Genomic DNA, 15,227 nt, shown 5'->3' on the forward strand with positions numbered 1-15,227 from the left:
TCCATCCTTCCTCAATTTGAATTTATGCCCTCTCAGGTGATTATTCTGAGCAAGAGGAAGAATCCCATCGACATTGAGCATGCTCAAGCCATTCAAAGCCTTATACAAGTCTATCAGATCACCTCGCCAATGCCTAGTCTCCAGACTCTGTAATTTGCAAAACTTAAGCCTTTCTTCATAAGAGCAAACCTTTGTTCCATTCACTAATCTTGTTGCCCTTCTCTGTACTCGTTCCAGCAGCTCTACATCCTTCTTGAAATGAGGCCTCCAGACATGTATACAGTACTCAAGGTGTGGCCTGACCAATGCCTTATACAAGGAAATAATCACATCCCTATCCCTGCTAGAAAAATTCCTGTATATCATTGACAAGACACCATGAGCTACTCTTGCAGCTCGTCTGCACTGCTCAGAGAACTTCATATTTGCCTGCACAATTACCCCCAGGTCCTTTTCATTCTCTACCACTGTCAGCGTAGTACCACAGAGTTGATACGTTGATCTGGGGTTACTGTTTCCCATATGTAGTACTTTACATTTGTCAATGTTAAACTTCATTTGCCACCTCTCAGCCCATCTGCTCAACCTTTCCAGATCCTGTTGCAGCAGCATAGCATCAGTAGTGTCCTTAACAAACCTGCCAACCTTTGTATCGTCTGCAAACTTGGACATTAAGCTTGATATACCATCATCAATATCATTTATAAATACAGAAACAACAATGGACCCAACACTGAACCCCAAGGAACTCCACTAATAACATTAGTCCACGTTGAGCAGTGTCCATTGATTACCACTCTCTGTCTTCTGCCACTCCACCATCCCTTTATCCATAGCAGCAATTTGCCTCCAATGCCACACTGCTCCAATTTGTGCAGCAGTCTTCCATGCGCAACAGTATCAAAAGCCTTTCTAAGATCCAAATATATAATATCAAAGTTATTCCCTGCATACAGTTCTTTTGTGACTACATCATAGTATCCAACAACCGTCCGAGATTAAAAAATCCACTCCAATCCAAGGGAATCTCTAATCTGTAGAGATTCCCTTGGATTGGAGTGGAATGGAATTTTGAATGAAACAATACAATTTTGTACAGGAAAAGTCATCAGAGTGATTTGATGCAGGAAATACCTTCAACATAAATTTACTTAGATTTCCACGAAGTATTTGATTCAGTCCTGCATGTGAGGTTACTGTATGAGCTGGAACATGTTCGAATAAGAGGGAAATTCCTTAGATAGATTGCAGGATGGCTGCTGTGCAAGAGGCAAAGGTTGTGATTAATGGTTATTCTTCAGATTTTGCTGACATAAGAAGTAGGGTTCCCAAAATTTCATACTGAGCCATTGCTGCTTTTGATTTTCTTAAATGAGAATGACGAAGATATACAGAGTGTGATGTTAAAATTTTCAGATGTCAAGATTGGAAGGGTAGCTAATGATCGGTGGCAATCAGCACTTCTTCAGGGCTGGTCAGACAAGGGGCATTTGTTCTTAAAGAAGCAAAATACGAGATCTTAGACCTGAGGAATAGGCAACCAAAAATTAACTTGAAGACGTAGTGGGGTTGAACTAAAAACAGTAGAAGAAGAAAGGGATTTGGAGTTAATGTATGGTTGGATAGGAAGTTCTCCGTCAGTTTAGACTGGCAGCAAGGAAGGTCCCCAATGAGTATTGTCGAGGATTAATCATATGTTTGTGTGAAGATATAGGGAGGCCATAATCCCACTGTATAAAGAAATTTTAAGAATGCACTTTGAGATACCGGGTTCAAGTTTAGAGACTGCACAAAAAAAAAAAAAAAAACACGGCATGTGTGCCGAGCATGCAAATTAGATGGTTTTATATGACATATCCTTGGCAAAATCCGAGTTAGCAAAATCCATGCCCATTTACGATATGCACACGGCACATGATATTGGTATTTTTTATTGATTTGAAACGTCAATAATAAATACCAAGCCAATAACCTAATTACCCATTTGATTATAGCCATTTGAATGGCTGCAATCAAATGGCAGCTGCAAGAAGTATGATGTTGCAATCTTACTTGTATGACTGCAATAATACAAATTACAATAATTTGCCTCTGTCAGAAGCTGCAGATGACTCCACTTCCGCATCACTTTTTTTGTGACAGATCAGATTTTCTTGGTTGAAAATCTGATCTGTCACGTAAAAAAAAAAAAAAAACATGCTTCTTGAATAAGGATCCAAGACTAACAGTGAACTTTGCAAGACTGGCAAAAAAGGTCATCTAGATGGGGAAATGCTTTGAATATGTGGTTACAGTGCTTGGAAACTTAGCACCTTAGAGGAGACTTGATTGAGATGTATAAAGTTCTGAAGGGTGAAAGTAAAATGAAGGTGGAATTTTGACTGTTATAAATGATTCCAGGAATAGGGGCCATAAATTAAAATTACAAGGGAAGTGGTTTCGACTGGATTTCAGAATTTTTTCTATTAGGGAACAACTTATATTGCTGGAATACCTCCTTAAGTGGTTCAGGCTGTTCATTTGGAGAAATTCAGAGGTCAGCTGAATGGATATCTACATGAGGAGGGAGTTAAGTACAGTTTTTGTATTATTTTTAATTAATTTTTATTATTATTATTATTTATTTTTTATTTTTTTCTGCAGCAAAAGCCAAGGGCTTCCTTTTACCATATGGCTAATATTAATACTAATACATCCTTGCCATCTAAATGGATGACTTGTGATTCAGATTTTATACTGAACTAACCCTAATTTAATCTTCTGAATACCAGCAAAAGCAGTTTTTGTCATATGACCCCATGGTCCTATAATAAAAGTTACTTTTGTACATAAAAAAAAAACTTGCTAATATTGTATCATAATAAACATAAATTTTTTTTTTACTAAAAAATTTCTTTTAAATAAAAACTTATTGGACTGGATGTGTTTATATGACTGAATTCAGAAGCTATTGAGAATGTAATAAAATCTGATAATTTCATATTGGATAAGTCATAGTACCTGTAAGATTACTACTATAATTAATACCACTCTTATACCATGTGAAATTAATAATATAGTTTAGTTTATTAAGCTATTCATCTAAACTACTATACATTTAGTGACGTTTCAGGTATCTTACCAATACCCAGCATTAGACCATGCTGTTGGGGAAGCAAAAAAAAAAAAAAAGGGGGTTACAAATTTGAATTTATTACAAATACAATTATCAAATTTTGATTACAATTATCATTACAGTTTTGCTAATAAACAATTCTAAGTTTGAATTATTGTTACGGTGGAAACCAGATATTAAATTAAGTAAATCGTAGGTAAATACAAAGAGATTAAATTTGTACCAGCTGACAGACTCCTCTGGCCAATGCTCCCAAAAACCTGATGTGCTTACGGGCACGGGGTGCCGCCAGCAGTTAATTTGTAGGTGAGGGATTAATTCTAATAGCCAATAGATTTTCTGTCCTGGATCCGGAGGTATTATGATGTGGGAGCCTTCATACTCTGGGCATCAGGATTGGTGTGCAGGTTAGTTCTGATTGTCTGGTAGGGGTTGTCTGTGGGCTACTTCTCCAGACAACTTGCCCCTTTTCTTTCTGGTTTTTTCATTTCTTCTCCTATTTTCTTATTAAAAAGATGAAAATATTTCATGTTGAACTTGACTCCCTGTTTTCTGTTTATTGCTGAGGCTCTGAACATTTTTATATAAAAAACTTACCTTCTGTTGTATTGTCTATCTGTTGTTGAAATCCCAAATGTCACCACATTGGAAAGATGGAAGGCTGTTTTATAGATATTAAATATCTGTATCTCTATTTTATAGATATTACCTCTAGGACTGTCTGGGTTGTTATTTAACGATCTGTTTGATGGGGGCTGAAAAAAGTTTTGATATCTTCATCAAAGATGAAGATACCAAAATTTGATGAAGATACCAAAAACTTTGGTATCTTCATCTTTTGAAAAAGATAAAGATACCAAATTTCCAGGCTTCTTTAGCTATTTTAGTGCTGACAGATGGTATGTACAGTATACATATGGAAGTTCTGTTCCTGTTGGGTTGCGGTTGTGTGATGGTCTTAGAGGTGTCTTTTTATGGCTTTGTTGATAATGTGTAGAGGATATCTGTTCATGGCCATCATGGTGGTTATTGCTTTTAGTTCCTGTTGTTGATTATCTTCTTTACAAACTCTGTAGGATGAAGGACTTTAGAACACTAATTTTTCTTCAGAAAGGATGGCAGTATTTGTAGTTTAATTTTAATCCAGTATCAGTGGGCTTCCTGTAAACTCCCAAAGTTTACAGGAAAATCATATTAAACTGCAATACCACTACAGCCACTCCTAACCCTCTATAATAAAATCTATTTGGAAAATTGCTTTCCAGATCAGTGCTCTGGAAAGCCATTTTCTGGAAAATGGTTAACCATTGACTTACATGGTCTGGAAAATTATGACATCATCCATTATAGGCTAAGGTGAAGTAGGACGACACTGATCAACACCGGGCATGTTGGTAAAGTTAGATGACTCCATCAGAAATGTTTTCCTTTGATTGGAACACCAGGTCATGGTCTGTATCAACATCAATAAAGCCCATTTAATACCACTTAGAGTACTTGATCACAAATAATTACCACTTGGAGTACTTGATCATAAATAAATACCACTTGGAATACATGATCCTTTGCCATTGACTGCATGATACACCTTTATCAGATCACCTCGCTGGTGCCTAGTCTCCAGACACTGTAATTTGCAAAACTTAAGCCTTTCTTCGTAAGAGCACCCCTTTGTTCCATTCACCAATCTTGTTGCCCTTCTCTGTACTCATTCCAGCATCTCTACATCCTTCTTGAAATGAGGCCTCCAGACCTGTATACAGTACTCAAGGTGTGGCCTGACCATTGCCTTATACAAGGGAATAATCACCTCCTTATCCCTGCTAGAAAAATTCCTATATATCATCGACAATACACCATGAGCTACTCTTGCAGCCCGTCTGCACTGTCAGAAAACTTCATATCTGCCTGCACAACCACCCCCAGGTCCTTTTCATTCTCTACCACTGTCAGTGTAGTACCACAGAGTTGATACATTGCTCTGGGGTTGCTGTTTCCCATATGTAGTACTTTACATTTGTCAATGTTAAACTTCATTTGCCACCTCTCAGCCCATCTGCTCAACATTTCCAGATCCTGTTGCAGTAGCATAGTGTCAGTAGTGTCCTTGACAACCCTGCCAACCTTCGTATCGTCTGCAAACTTGGACATTAAGCTTGATATACCATCATCAATATCATTTATAAATACAGAAAACAATAATAGACTCAATACTGAACCCTGATGGACTCCACTAATAACATTAGTCCACGACGAGCAGTGTCCATTGATTACCACTCTCTGTTTTCTCCCCCTCAACCACCCCTTCAATCAAATTAGCAGCAATTTGCCTCCAATGCCACACTGCTCCAATTTCTGCAGCAGCCTTCCATGTGCAACAGTATCAAAAGCCTTTCTAAGATCCAAGTATATAATATCAAAGTTATTCCCTGCATCCAGTTCTTTTGTGACTGCATTGTAGTATCCAATCAAATTGGTCAGGCAAGACTTCCTTTAACAAAACCATGCTGTGTCTGAGCTATAACTGAAGTCTTGTCTAGATGATCCTGCAGTGCTTCTTTAACCAGTGCCTCCATTAATTGTCCTGGAACAGAAGTTAAACTAACAGGTCTATAATTACTTGTGTCGCCCTTTGATCCTCCTTTGTGAATTGGGGTCACATTTGCACATCTCCAGTCCATGGGTACTTCCCCTGAGTCCAAGGAAGCTCTCATAATTATGGCTAAGGGTTTGCTTACTTCCTTTGCTGCCTCCTTTAATATAACTGGATAGATCCCATCCACCCCAGGTGCCTTTCTTGTATTTATCTTCAACAATTTCTCCTCCACTTTACTCTCAGTTATTACAAGATTCTCTAGCTTACTGCCAGAGTTGAATACACCTCTGGCATTCCCCTTGCTGAATAACTCCTCATGTGTGAATGTCGATGCAAAATATTCATTTAGTTTGTTAGCTACCTGAGCAGGATCATCAACAGTTGACCCATCGATATCAAGTGGACCAATCGGATTCATCCCCTTCCTTCTAGAGTTTACATAAGTAAAGAATTCTTTGCATCCCTTTCCAAAGATTTCTGTTAATCTGCCTTCGCCTGCCTAACCTCCTTTGTAACTTGGTTGCATATCAACTTGTATCTATCATAGGCTTCTGTGTCACATGTTAATTTGTATGTATCCCATGCATTTTTCTTCTCTGCCATATGTCTCATTAGTTCATCTGACATCCACTTAGGCCTAAACTCTGAACAATATTTCTTAGTTGGTATGTAAAGCCTAGAAGCTTCAAAGATAAGTTCTTTGAATGCTTCCCATTTTGAATTTGCTGTTGGTAATATCATCAGTTGGTCCCACTGTATAGAATTTAAATACTGTCTCAGTCCATCGTAGTCGCCTTTACAAAAGCAATAACCCTTCCCTTTACCCCTAATGGTAGTTACCTCTTTGAGTAAATCCCACTTCAGCACACTGTGATCACTGCCACCTAGTGGTTCATTAACTACAGATTCTTAATGCATGAAGAATCACTACTGATAATCAAATCAAGAGTATTACTCCCACTAGTTGCCTCCCGAACATGCTGATGTAGAAAACAATCATCCAATAAATCCACAAAAACCTTGCTAGTGTATGAGTGACCATCCCCCAAATTCCAGTCAATATCTGGGAAATTAAAATCCCCCATTATAAACTCTCTGATTTACTGGCCCACTCTATTTCCCTGTACAATTTCTTATTATTATACTCATCTGATGAGTATAATGATTATACTCTGATGAGTATAATCATTATACTTATGATTATACTCATCAGAGTCATTAGGCCTATAGCACCTTAATCTACCCTGCGTATAGTTGTAATAAATGCACTAGCAGAGAAGCCTCCAAACACAGTGGACACTGGTCTATTTTCTTTAGAACTGTTAGTTGATGATCTCAGCCTTTCCTGTCACTACCAAAAAAGAGAGCTATAGAGAGAGGCAGCTTCAAGGGGGCCATAAATAAAGTACATTGGTACAAATCAGTGGTTTCATACTTTCTTACTTTCATACTTCCATACTTTCATACTTCCTACACAAAAAAACATCATTATTCATCTATGTTGGTAACAAAGACTTCATCTCAAACCAGAACTATTAGATGATGGACAAACAACCAATACCAGTTCAAATCAGCATACATTTCTTAGACATCATTTTTGACCACAAGCTTAATTTCTTTAAACATGTCAAACTAGGGTTCACATCTAGTGAGTATGGGCTTGACACACCCAGGGTCCTGAGCTGGATATCATTATTCTTCTCTTTTTTTGTGATTCCTTTCTACTTCTCTCTCTCCCTCTCAGGGTAACTCGGAATTTTTTTTTTTTGGCCGGTACAGCATAAGCCTCAGGCTTCCTTGCACCATATTGCTAATAATAATAAATTTTGAAAACCAATTACCTAAATAGCTTCATATCATACAAGTTCTCTCAGCAACCATGTGGGACTGATTGTTCATACAGAACTATGATTAAGTCCAAACTTGACTGTAGAGCACCAGTCTATATTTCTGTGGAGCCCAGTCTTCTGAAGTGAGCTCGGTCCCATTCACCTCGGTGCTGTATGTATCGTATTAAGAATCTTTCATATTCCCCAATAGTTTGTATGCTGTAACCACCATCCTCCATTAGAATACAGCAGATGATGTTGTAATATTCATGCAACATTCATTCACTACTCAATCAGCCTAACTGGCCAATATTATTTTTGCCACCGTGGGAAATTCTGTACCACAACTGCCTGTCTGTCAATAATCTAGTTAGTATGCGACTCAAGGAATTCTCACCAGACTTGAATTTCACATTAGAAAACAATGCAACAACTGCTCCAAAGCTTCCTCCACCACATTGGAGCACAGTTCTGCCAAAATGTCTCTCTCAGCTTTAATAATGGAACAAGAATACCTAACGAGAACATCCTGCAGATGCATGCCACTACAAGTTGAATATTCCAATTACATTTCAGTATACACATATAGCTCAAAAAATGAAACCAAAGTGGAAATAGCTAGGAATAGTTTCCTAATATTTACCAATGCATTAAGCTCATTGCAAGCACTGAAGAACCACTATAGTGCTTTCAGTGCTTGCAATCAGGTCCCCCATCAGCCCCTTCTTGAAATCCTACATACACTTCATTGGATACATGAATATATAGGAATCCCAGCCAATGAATTGGCAGATAACGTTGCTAAGTCAGTTGCCACTCTGCTTGACAGTAGATAAAAAAATATCTCACCGACATAATGGTATGCAGTTGCATAAACCAGTAGCAACTAAGTTGGAAAGATCAAAGAGACAGACTGAAGCATATCAAACAAGTTTTACAACCATGGCCATCTATCTTCAGAACGAACAGGCATTAGGAATTTATACTTGCACCTCTGAGAATTTGACACTCAAATGCTGCTTATATCTATCTACTAAGAGGCAGTGAATTCTCTCACTGTCTTAGCTGTAACACATTACTCTCAAGACATTCCTTGGGCAAAACTCACCATTGTATCTTCCATATATAGCCATATAATTTGCAGTGGAAAAATTCAAACAAACGACAACAAAAAAAAAGCATGTTCAATAGACTAAATGATACTGCAGTAATATCAGTGTTTCATGCTGAAATTTGGGTATCCATTATCAAGATAAAATTTAGAAGGATCTAGTTTCTTATTAGTTTGCTAAATGTTGCTTGACAAATTCGGAAGAGACCAGTACCTCCAGAGTTACATCGGAAATCAATATTAGTGAAGTGTTATTAAGTATATTGAACATAATTTTTTTTTTTAGGAAATAAGTTTAAGATTTTCTACTTTTGGGACTAAAGAAACCATTTAAAACTACATAGGAAATGTTGAGTGAAGGGCTTATTATTTAAAATTTTTGAAACATTGTGATCTAGTAGAAAAGTTTCATATAAAAAAATGTATGAAATGTGTATGAAAAAATCTATTTTTAATTATGTAGTCTTAAAAGTGTAGAGTTTGTATATTTGAATTATATCATTTATTATATGAAAATTTAATATAATACATAAAATGTGATTCATAATTTAATTCATGTCTTTTTTTTTTTCTCCATTTTTTTCTCACACCATGTTTTTCAACATGTAGTTCCACAAATACTATGAAAGTGATGAGGAAGTAAATCCACCTGTGAAGCTAGAGCCTTGTCTGCAGATACAGATGGATCACGTCTACTTGATAGAACCTTTGGTATGTTCTTGAATAATTTTGTCACTTGTATATTTCCAAAGTATAATTCCAGGAAAATCAGATTTCATTTAAGTGATTAAAAAATCATCAGTTGGTCCCACTGAATAGAACTTAAAATCTGTCTAAAACCATTCTATTCACTTTTTTTGAAAGCAATTGTCTTTCCATTAGCAGTAGTTCAAACAGGTAGTCAATAAGTATTTACCCTTAACTAGAATTGTTTGTAATTTGATATATATATATATATATATATATAAATAATAATAATTATGAATAATAAAATTAAAATTAAGTAGAGAAATGGATTTGAATTTGAATAGCGATAAAATGAATTATCGATAATATGAATTATGGAACAGGGACACTGCAAGAGCAAAGGTACCCTACAACCATAATGTATATATAAAATTATTTTTAAAGTTATGTGTAGAATGTAGTAGGTATAAATCTATAATATAACTAATGCTAATAATGAAAATACCGTGTACCCTGGGAGCGATATATGTTGATTAAAGGGGGAAGAACGGAAAAGAAAAATGTAACGTTATAAACAAAGCGCAAATTTTGAAAAAATATAAATTTTGAAAAGAACGACCAAGGTAGAAATAGCAGATTTTTGAAAAGAACGACCAAGGTAGAAATAGCAGATTTTTGAAAAGAACGACCAAGGTAGAAATAGCATTGCAGTATCTTTCATAATTTCTGTGTCTTCTTCAGAGGTCATCCACCCAAATTATGAAAAAGAACAGCAATACTCTTACTTCTGTTTCTGACATGTTCTGTATGTCAAAAAACACGTGTACGAAGACACGTGGTAAAAACTAAAATAATTTAGAATATAAATTTTGAATAAATAAATAAAATACAAGTTAAGCAAAAATATTATGCCAAAAGTATAACATGCAGAACATGGATGACCTTACAGAAGTAAGTGGCCCGCCAAAAAGGTGAAGACAAAGGAAGGTAGTGTCCGAATGACAAGAATGACAAGAACTTACCGCTACTGGACGGGTTGACAGAAAAGACAGTGCCGGAGGCTAACCCGTGTATATATGCGAAGAAACGCTAGCAGCTCCTAGCGTTAGACGAATTTTGGTGTCTGTATATTATGTAATTTACGTAAGCGGTGGACTACGCTAGGTTAAAGTTAAGTACATGATGCTCAAACCCCGGGATAGCAAAGAAATAATAACTTACAAAGTAGCAGTAGAAGGTAGCTAAACTTTGTTAAGGCGAAAAACCAACCTATGCTCAAGTAACCAAAAAAAATATATCAATTGCAACCAAAACAGTGGTAACCATACCACTAAATGAATCACTATCTAATTGGGTAAGGTCAGTATTGGCCACCATTCCACCAAACCAAACAGAAACCAAAAAAAGTAAAGCTATAAATAAGCCGATTACTGCACAACCAGAAGGCCCCCCCCCCCACACACACACACAGTTAAACACTACAGTATCCAGAAAACAGTCATCCACGAAATCAACAAAAGTCTTGCTAGTGTGCATGCATGCATGTTACCAACCTCCAAATTCCAGTCAACATCTAGAAATTTAAAATCCTCCTTTATGAGAATTCTGAATTTTCTGGCCCACTCTACTTCTCTCTGGAGCTGTTAGGTAGATTTGATTTGCTTCTTAACTAAGAGGCTGCCTTAGATTTGATTTGTTTCTTAACTAAGAGTATAATCCCTCCAACCTGCTGTCCTTCTTGTATCAATTGAACTCCCATATTCAAATTCAGCCTCACTTATGTCTCAGTGACACTATGTCTCCGCTATTCCTACAATGTCTGCATTAGACAACTTAGTCAGTACTTGATATTCATCAAATTTATTTTCAATGCTCTTAGCATTATTGTACATGCACATGCTCTTATTCTTAGTTACAATAACACAGCCCACATAATCCTTTGTTCCATAATGATCCACAGCAGGGCCTGAAATCCCAGACAACTTGTTTTCCAGGCTGCTGCATGTATCAATAGTAGCAACGCAAGAATAACCTATACCTCTGCCTGCAACTAGAGTTAAACTATTAATCTGCTTATCCCACCAAGTTATAACAATTTTCTGACCCACCTATCACTGCCTAAATAGCATCAGCAAATGTTCCTGCATCCCTTCTATTCAAGTGAACCGATTCCTGTAAAAACAGTCTCTCCTGTAGACAAGCACAGACCATGGAGAAGAATTCTACCCCATCAGCCTTGCATGTTCTTTCTAGAGCTGAATTGATTGACAAGGCTCTCAATGTATGCTCCCTAATATCGAGTCTGGGCAGAATTGCAAATTGAGTCCTAACTTGCGACTGTTTTTCAATGTTGCCATGTACTTATTGAGTAGGTCCTAAAGTCCCCTACTCTTAATATCATTAGTACAACATGAACAACAATGTTACCTTTTGTTCATTTATTGATGATATCTTCTCTACATCTACTTTTTCTCCTTGCAAACATACCCTGGTCCTATTCCACCTATTTTTATTGTACAACATATATTCTATTCCCCTGAGAATAGAATTGCTAACAATAATTACCAGCACATTCTGCCTTTTAAATTGCTGCTGTGTTTCCTGATACACAAGTGTGAGCTCTACCATTGAGTTGGGCAGCTGACAGCTTGACGGGCACCCATTTTAATTCCTTTGAGGGCATCTACCCTACTCTTCAAACTCACATAAATGCCCATCACAACACTGAGTTGGGGAATAATTTCATCATACTCCCTGCACCTAGCGCACACACACACACACAAAGTACATCCTTCTTGGCTGGATCATGTCCTGTTTCAGAAAAGTCTGCAAACATTTTACAAGTTGAACATTTTTTTTAGGGTCTGATGGGTTTCAGAATCACTCTCTTCGCTTCTCCTGTGAGCCACAGCACCCCCTCATCTTTGTGCTCGTTTCTTTTCTGCTCTAGTGTGGGACATGATTTCTGTTTAAATAAAATTTAATTGATCAAAAATAATAAAAATTAATAAAATTAATCAGTATTATGCTATACAGTTTTACATTATACCTTAAGCTATATATATTAAAATACACCATAGCAATTAATAAATTGCCTAAATTAGTTATATCCTTAAATTTAATTAGTTAAATTAGTTTAAATTACTTAAATTGTTAAGTTAGTTTTATCCTTAGTAAAAAGTAAAATTTATTAGCTAAAAAAAAAAAAAAAAAATATGCCTTATAATTGATTGGAACCTTTGATTTTTTTATTTGGGTGAAATAATAGGGCCACAATGTGACCCTATTATTTCACCAAACTACTAGTTCCATGTTAAGAAATTCAGGCTGAAACAGTGATACAATGGAAGTATAAATAATAAGTCGTAATTTATAAAATCAATACCTAAATTTTAAAAAAAGCTAACGAACATTAGCATTAGTGGAGGCATTTGATGCAAGAACGCAAGCTTATGCAGCATCAGCCAAAAAAAAAAAAAAAAAAAAAAAAAAACACAACCACTTCCACTTCACCCCTCTGTTCGTTCAAAATACCTGTTCAGCTGAGCCTTAAACTTATTTAGGCTATCAGCTTCCACGACAAGGGATGGAGGTCTGTTCCACCAACCAACCACCCGCTGGCTAAAGGCAAATTTCCGCACGTCTGTCTTTCCTGAATTTGAATTTATGCCCTCTCAGGTGATTATTCTGAGCAGAGTAAGGATTCCATCAGCATTGAGCATACTCAAACAATTCAAGGCTTTATACACACCTCTGTCAGATCACCTCGTTGGTGCCTAGTCTCCAGACACTGTAATTTGCAAAACTTAAGCCTTTCTTCATAAGAGCAAACCTTTGTTCCATTCACTAATCTTGTTGCCCTTCTCTGTACTCGTTCCAGCAGCTCTATATCCTTCTTGAAATGAGGCCTCCAGACCTGTATACAGTACTCTAGGTGTGGCCTGACCATTGCCTTATACAAGGGAATAATCACCTCCTTATCCCTGCTAGAAAAATTCCTATATATCATTGATAATACACCATGAGCTACTCTTGCAGCCCATCTGCACTGCTCAGAGAACTTCATATCTGCCTGCACAACCACCCCCAGGTCCCTTTCATTCTCTACCACTGTCGTTGCAGTACCACAGAGTTGATACGTTGCTCTGCGGTTGCTGTTTCCCATATGTAGTACTTTACATTTGTCAATGTTAAACTTCATTTGCCACCTCTCAGCCCATCTGCTCAACCTTTCCAGATCCTGTTGCAGCAGCATAGTGTCAGTAGTGTCCTTGACAACCCTGCCAACCTCCGTATCGTCTGCAAACTTGGACATTAAACTTGATATACCATCATTAATATCATTTAATATACAGAAAACAATAATGGACCCAACAATGAACCCTGAGGGACCTCACTAATAACATCCACGATGAGCAGTGTCCATTGATTACCACTCTGTCTTCTCCCCCCCAAACCACCCCTTCAATCAAATTAGCAGCAATTTGCCTCCAATGCTACACTGCTCCAATTTGTGTAGCAGTCTTCCATGTGCAACAGTATCAAAAGCCTTTCTAAGATCCAAGTATATAATATCAAAGTTATTCCCTGCATCCAGTTCTTTTGTAACTGCATCATAGTATCCAATCAGATTGGTCAGGCAAGACTTCCCCTTAACAAAACCATGCTGTGTCCGAGCTATAACTGAAGTCTTGTCTAGATGATCCTGCAGTGCTTCTTTAACCAGTGCCTCCATTAATTTTCCTGGAACAGAAGTTAAACTCACTGGTCTATAATTACTTTTGTCAGCCTTTGATCCTCCTTTGTGAATTGGGGTCACATTTGCACGTCTCCAGTCTGTGGGTACCTCCCCTAAGTCCAAGGAAGTTCTCATAATTATGGCTAAGGGTTTGCTTACTTACTTTGCTGCCTCCTTTAATATAACTGGATAGATCATATCCACCCCAGGTGCCTTTCTTGTGTTTATCTTCAACAATTTCTCCTCCACTTTACTCTCAGTTATTACAAGATTCTGTAGCTTACTGCGAGAGTTGAATACACCTCTGGCATTCCACTCGCTGAATAACTCCTCATGTGTGAATGTCGATGCAAAATATTCATTTAGTTTGTTAGCTACCTGAGCAGGATCATCAACAGTTGACCCATCGATATCAAGTGGACCAATCTGATTCATCCCCTTCCTTCTAGTTTACATAAGTAAAGAACTCTTTGATGTTTTTCTTTGCATCCCTTGCCAAAGATTTCTCGTAATCTGCCTTCGTCTGACTAACCTCCTTTGTAACTAGGTTACAGATCAACTTGTATCTATCATAGGCTTCTGTGTCATCGTGTTAATTTGTATGTATCCCATGCATTTTTCTTCTCTGCTATATGTCTCATTATCCTTCTTGAAATCTGACATCCATTATGCTATATGTCTCATTATCCTTCTTGAAATCTGACATCCATCATTATCCTTCTTGTTCATCTGACATCCATTTAGGCCTAAACCTTGAACAATATTTCTTAGTTGGTATGAAAAGACTAGTAGCTTCCAAGATAAGTTCTTTGAATGCTTCCCATTTTGAATTAGCTGTTGGTAACATCATCAGTTGGTCCCACTGTACAGCCTTTAAATACTGTCTCAGTTCATCGTAGTCGCCTTTACGAAAGCAATAGCCCTTCCCTTTACCCCTAATGGTAGTTACCTCTTTGAGTAAATCCCACTTCAGCACACTGTGATAACTGCCACCTAGTGGTTCCTTTATCTGCAGATTCTTAATGCATGAAGAATCACTACTGATAATCAAATCAAGAGTATTACTCCCTCTAGTTGCCTCCCGAACATGCTGATGTAGAAAACAATCCTCCAATAAATCCACAAAAGCCTTGTTAGTGTGTGAGTGACCA

At 37.2% G+C, this 15,227-nt stretch overlaps 1 protein-coding gene across 1 annotated transcript in view; it reads left to right on the top strand.

Moving 5' to 3' along the window:
• The window catches only part of LOC150078352 (Fanconi anemia group I protein homolog), a 98,387-nt gene that overhangs the window by 68,928 nt on the left and 14,232 nt on the right, over positions 1-15,227 (top strand). Inside the window, exon 7 of the mRNA XM_090384540.1 lies at positions 9,261-9,362. Coding sequence (XP_090240666.1) covers positions 9,261-9,362 — 102 coding nt within the window. The remainder of the gene's footprint in view (positions 1-9,260; positions 9,363-15,227) is intronic.

This window comes from Mastigoproctus giganteus, chromosome 11, assembly GCF_048544385.1.
Source record: "Mastigoproctus giganteus isolate SK-2022 chromosome 11, ASM4854438v1, whole genome shotgun sequence".
NCBI lineage: Eukaryota > Metazoa > Arthropoda > Arachnida > Uropygi > Thelyphonidae > Mastigoproctus > Mastigoproctus giganteus.